Below are 6,000 nucleotides of genomic sequence, written 5' to 3'. Positions count from 1 at the left end.
AACGGAGAGATCTTTTTCCAAGTGGTTGTGTCATTTTACATCGTCACCAGCCATGTAGGAGAGTCCCATTTGTTCTAGATCCTCAGCCAGTACTTGCTCATTCATCTTTCTAGTTCTAGCGCTTCTGGTGGATGTGTGGCTGTATATAATTGAATTTTATTTTATTTTTCATTATTTACTTATTTATTTTTTAAGATTTATTCATTCATTCATGATAGAGAGAGAGAGAGAGGCAGAGACACAGGCAGAAAGAGAAGCAGGCTCCATGTCGGGAGCCCGATGCAGGACTCGATCCCGGGACTCCAGGATCGCGCCCTGGGCTAAAGGCAGGCGCCAAACCGCTGAGCCACCCAGGGATCCCTGTTTTATTTTTAGAAAGATTTTATTTATTTGACACACAGAAAAAGAACTAGCACAAGCAGGGGGGAGCAGCAGGCAGAGGGAGAGGGAGAAGCAGACTCCTGGTTGAGCAAGGAGCTGGACATGGGGCTCAATCCCAGGACACGGGGATCATGACCTGAGCCGAAGGCAAATGTTTAACCCACTGAGCCACCCAGGTGCCCCGTAGCATTGCATCTTGATTTGCATTTCCCTGATGGCTTCATTCTTTTTATTCGCTGCATGGTATTCCCTCCCTCTCATCGGGTTGAGTGCACTCCTCCGTTGGAGGACCTGTAAGCCTCTCCCCATTTTTTACAAAAAGTACCAAAGCAGCAGGGAGCAACCTTTGACAGTCCCCAGGCACACACACACCTACGATGGCTTCTCCAGGGTCAGTGGCAGAGAGGAATCACACAGGGCCAACATCATTGCATTTGATCTTTTCTGCCAGATCCACTGCATGTGCTCACCCGGCTGGTTGTTCCAGACGCTAAAATTCTTGCCCGTCTGCTGAATGCAAAATAGCATTTTTTGCCCTGTTCACTGGCACACGGTCAGCGCTCGATACCTGGTTGATGAGTGGATGGGGGGGGGGTGTAGATGAATGATTGGGTGACCCACTGCTCCCAGCCCACCAAGCACAGCGAGGAGTCTCGGCTGAGCCCAGATGGGAAACAAAGCTTGGGGCGCCACCCTCCCGCGGCCCGGGCCCGCCCCCCGCCCCGCCCCGGCCGGCTGCGGGCTCCCATTGGAGGCGGCGTGCGGGGCGGGCCGGGCGGGCGGGGCGGGGCCGGGCCCGGGGCGGGGCGGGGCCGGGCCCGGGGCGGGGCGCTGCAGCCCGCGGAGCCTCCCGCCCGCGCGGGCTGGGGTCGCTCGGGCTCGGACTCCCCTCCCCGCCCGACGCGGCCATGGAGGACGAGCGGAAGGACGGAGCCTACGGTAGGAGCCGCCTGTGGCCCGCGGTCGCCTCCGCGGAGTTGGGGGGCCTTGGGGGAGGGGGGCCTCCCAGATCACAAACACCCGCGCGGCAGCGGGGCCCCCCTGCGGCTCCCCGGCCCTGCGTCCCGCGCTGCGCCGAGCCCACGCCCCCCTGCTCCGGCCCGGGTCGCCCCGCGACCTCTCCCCCGGGAGCCCCCCCACCCCCTCCGGTTGATGGGCCGGGACGCACGGCGCATGCTCCGCCCGGGGAGGTCCCGTTATCTGGGCGGCTCAGATGCCAGGCGGGGGAGGGGAGGCTTGGCGACCGGGGCTCGAAAAAGGGATAGGGCCCCTACTTCCCCAAATCGCCCTCCCCTTCTGGTTGCCTTAGTCCACTTCTTTCTCCTGCCCACATCCCCCCGAGAAGTAGCCACCCCGGGCTTCCGGCGAGATGGGGAAACTGAGGCAAGCCTGGGCGGACCGAATGCTGGGGGGAGGGGGCCATGAGCTCTTGCCAGCTGCCTGGAAGGACAGACAGAAGGGCGCCCTCGGTGAGGGGGCGTTCCAGAAGCAAGAGACCATTGAGAAACTTTGCTGGCCGCCTACGAGGGCTGGGGTGCCCGCCAGCATTTCGCGAGGTCCCTGCGACGCCGATCCCCCTCCCGCGGACCTCCGCGGGTGGCCTTCGCCCCCGGGCCCAGGGGTTGGAGCCAAGATGAGGCCCCTCCCTTCCCACGCCCTACAATGCGTCCCTTCCCCCGGTTCCCACGGAGGGGTGTGCCATCCTCAGTTTCTCCTTTCTCTTCTCCATTTTGGGTCCCACGGCTGAGCTGGGCACAGGTCCCACGGAGCACTCCCCTGGGGCGAAGGGGCGCTGCTGCCCCTCCTTGTGTGACAGGAACTTCCTGGAAACTGTGAGACCGAAGGCTTTGGGGAGGGGGCAGGAAACCGCTCAAAAATAATCAAGAAAAACAAGCTGACTAGAAATGTGCCTCCCTCTCCCCGCTGCCTCCACCTGGGACTGTGGCCTCAGCAGGCTGCGGAGGGAGACAGATCCGGGGAGGCTGGGACCCCCCCCCTGCGAGGCCCAGCCAAGAGGGGAACGCAGGGACCTGGCCACTGCCCAGCCACACTCCCCTCCCTGCCTGAAGCTGCCAACCCAACATCCGGAGGGGCCTCCGTGCTCTTGGTTTTGGCTCGAGCTTCAGACCCTGCGTCTGTGGGTGCTGTGCATCTCCTTGGGTGTGGCTGGCTGTCTCTGATCTGAGAATCTCAGCCTGGCGGGGCCCTGCCTGCTTGTGGGCAGCACCTGAGGGACCTTGGGGCTCTGTAAGGTGGAGGCTGGGGGCGGGGGATGGCAGTCAGAGTGGACAATGATGTGATTCACCAAGCCTTGTATTTGGCCAAAGGGAGCCAGCCATGGACGCCGGAGCAAAGCCTCTCAGGCCCTGCCAGACCCACACTCCAGACAGGGGACCTCTGTGCCCAACGGAGGTAGCGCGGGGTGCTGGAAACCCATTCCATCAACAAGTATTTATTGAGCATCTTCCAGGTAGAATTTAGACACTGAAAACACAGCAGTGAACAAAGCAGAAAAATCCTGGAATAAACATATGCTTTTAGGTTGTTGTAAGTAAGTGTTGTGGAGCAGAGAACAGGACAGCCTGTGTGTGGGAGAATCATCTAGGATTATTGAAGGTGACCAAGGGCTGGAGTTGAAGCCAATGGCCCCTGGAAGAGTTGACAGAAGTGTGTTCTAGGCAGAAGGAACAGCAAACAAACCACACAGTTGCTTAATTATTTTTCTCTACGAGGCGCAAGGAAGCCTGAGCTGGAGACTTCAGCTAGGTCTTGCAACCAGGCGGTCACCTCCTCTGCAAGGGCCACCTGGCTTGACTCCTTGAAGTGGGGGTGGAGGAGGTGTCTTTCTTAGTTTGGAACTAGTCCATTTTCACCAGAACCAAAAACCTGGGGCCCTCAGGCTGCCACATGGATCCCTGACAGATAGAGGAGCTTTACTTGGGGAATGGTGTTGCAGGAGTTGCTCACATATCCCTTGTATCCCAATGCCTTTCCATTCATCGGTTTCCATGAATTTAGGGGGTGACGTTAGGCAGACCCAGGCTCAAATCCTGCTTTTGACATTTAGGAGCCATGTGGCCACGGGAGAGTCGGTGACCTCTCTGAGGCTCTTCCCGTGTCTGCAGGGCTGGGTAGACCACACTCACTGGTGGGCAGAATTTTGCACAGCGGCTGGTGGGCTCTGCTTGCTCAAAAGGCCTCTAGGACCTGTAACACTGGGGACGTGGATTTTCTATGAGCTGATGGAAATGCAGTCCTCTCTGTCTAGGCATAGACTCTGCTGGCCTGAGCAGGGCAGGAAGCTCCCCCTTCCCCAGACAGCGTATCTAGAGGGGGTGACAGCACTGAGCAATCCAGAGAAATGGCTCCTGGCCCTGATGGATGACAGCAATGGGTACTGCCCTGCTTCCAACCCACCCTTGACATGTGCATGGAAAAAGATTCTGGAACTCAAAACAAGAGACTCTTTCGGGAGGCGGGGTGGGGTGAGAGATGAGACAAAAATAAGAGTGCTTGTTTAAAAAGCAGATTCCCTGGCCCCATTTGTAGAGAGTCCAACTCAGGTGGCCGCGGGGATCGGGGATCTGATTTTTAAAAAATATTGTTGGGTGGGGATACTTAGTTGTTACTGGAAAGGTTTGGTTTGTTTTTTTCCCCCTGAGAGTTGGTGCTCCAGAAGCATTCACATGCTTCAAAATACAAAAGATACAAAGACGGTGTAGCTTTATCATGAAAAGTCTCCCTCCTGCTCTCTCTCCCAGCATGACACACCCTTCTTGGCATGCACCACTGTTCCAACATCTTGTGCTTTCTTCCAAATGGAGTCTAGGCCTTAGAAGTTCACATGCAATTATATACATATTCTTTATCTAATGGCTGGTTTTTTTTTTTCCTTTTACAAAAATATCAGCATATCTCTAGTATGCTAGTTCCATGAGGCAGGATTTTGTGTCTGTGTGTCGGAAGGAATATCCGCAGTGCCTGGCACGTAGGAGGTACTCAGTGGACGCTTATGAATGAAAAGGTGTTTCACGTGTTGCTTTCTCTGTTTTTTTGTTTGTTTCTTTGTTTAATATGTCTCAGAGACATCTCTCATGTCGGTGTCTGGACAGCTTCCTCTGTGTTTTTTTGTTTTTTAAAGATTTTATTCATCTATTCATGAGAGACACACAGAGACACACAGAGGGAGAAGCAGGCTCCTTGCAGGGAGCCTGATGTGGGACTCGATCCTGGGACCCCAGGATCACGCCCTGGGCTGAAGGCAGGCGCTAAACCGCTGAGCCACCCAGGGATCCCCTTCTCTGTGTTTTCTGACAGCTGTAAACAATAGTTCATTTGTGGATGGACCGTCTTATATCTAACCGATCTTATATTTAACCAATCAAGGGGAATATTTTAAACTTTTCACTGAAGCAGGCAATTCATACATAAAAGGAAACAGATCCTACATGTGCGAGGCTCCAGAAATTTTCACCAGGTGAACACCAGGGAGGGCCAATCAGTATTATTATTTTATTTATTTATTTATTTATTTATTTATTTATTTATTTATTTTTTATTTATGATAGTCACAGAGAGAGAGAGAGAGAGGCAGAGGGAGAAGCAGGCAGAGGGAGAAGCAGGCTCCATGCACTGGGAGCCCGACGTGGGATTCGATTCCGGGTCTCCAGGATCACGCCCTGGGCCAAAGGCAGGCGCCAGACCGCTGCGCCACCCAGGGATCCCCAGTATTATTATTTTAGTTTTAATTTTTTTGTGTGGTGAAAAACAAAACAAAAAATGTGCACTCTTAATCATTTGTAGTTGTATGTTTCAATAGTGTTAAGTATAGGGGCATCTGGGTGGCTCAGTCGGTTAAGTTCTGATTCTTAATTTCAGCTCAGGTCCTGATCTCAGGGTCATGTGAGTTCAAGCCCTGCGTTGGGCTCCATGCTGGGTGGAGCCTACTTAAAAAACAAATAGTGTTAAGTATCTTCACATTGTTGTGCTGTGGCCTATTTTTGTAAAGCCAATAGAGTAAGAATGGCTCCATTGTTTATAAATTGTTAAAAAAAAATTAAAAGGAATATGTGACAGAGCTGATATGTGAACCACAAAACTTAAAATCTTAAATATGTGGCCTTTAACAGAAGAAAATTTGCAGAGCTTAAGTAAGGACCTCCCTCTTAACCCCAGAAAGTTCTGTTAGGCTCCTCCCCAGTCAATCCCCAAAGGGAGAGTTGATTTTATTTTTTATTCTCATTTTTCTTAAGCTTTTATTTATTTATCTGACACACACACACACACACACACACACACACAGAGCATGCACACAAGTAGAGCAGCAGGCAGAGGGAGAGAGGGAGAAGCAGACTCCCCACTGAGCAGAGAGTCTGATCTGGGGCTCAATCCCAGGACCCTGAGATCATGACCTGAGCCCAAGGCAGATGCTTAACCGACCAAGCCACCCAGGCGCCCCAGGAGAGTTGTTTTTAAATAGGATTTTAATCTCTTATGGAGTAAAATCAATATATTCCCTCTATGAGGGCAAGGGAGTGCTGAAAATTAAAAATAAGCTCTCAGCCACAGAGAATATTTTAGCCTTCCATGTGAAAGAGCCCTTTACATACCCTTGGCCAA

At 53.2% G+C, this 6,000-nt stretch overlaps 1 protein-coding gene across 1 annotated transcript in view; it reads left to right on the top strand.

The window, feature by feature from the left end:
- Nucleotides 1-1,192: 1,192 nt before the first annotated feature.
- SLC44A2 (solute carrier family 44 member 2 (CTL2 blood group)) overlaps nt 1,193-6,000 on the top strand; it is a 29,049-nt gene continuing 24,241 nt past the window's right edge. The window contains exon 1 of the mRNA XM_077859949.1: nt 1,193-1,320. Coding sequence (XP_077716075.1) covers nt 1,290-1,320 — 31 coding nt within the window. The 5' untranslated portion in view covers nt 1,193-1,289. The remainder of the gene's footprint in view (nt 1,321-6,000) is intronic.

The sequence above is a fragment of the Canis aureus genome, chromosome 19 (assembly GCF_053574225.1).
Source record: "Canis aureus isolate CA01 chromosome 19, VMU_Caureus_v.1.0, whole genome shotgun sequence".
Classification (NCBI taxonomy): Eukaryota; Metazoa; Chordata; class Mammalia; order Carnivora; family Canidae; genus Canis; species Canis aureus.
The sequence above is the reverse complement of the archived record's forward strand: the minus strand, read 5'-3'. Positions and strand labels throughout refer to the sequence as shown.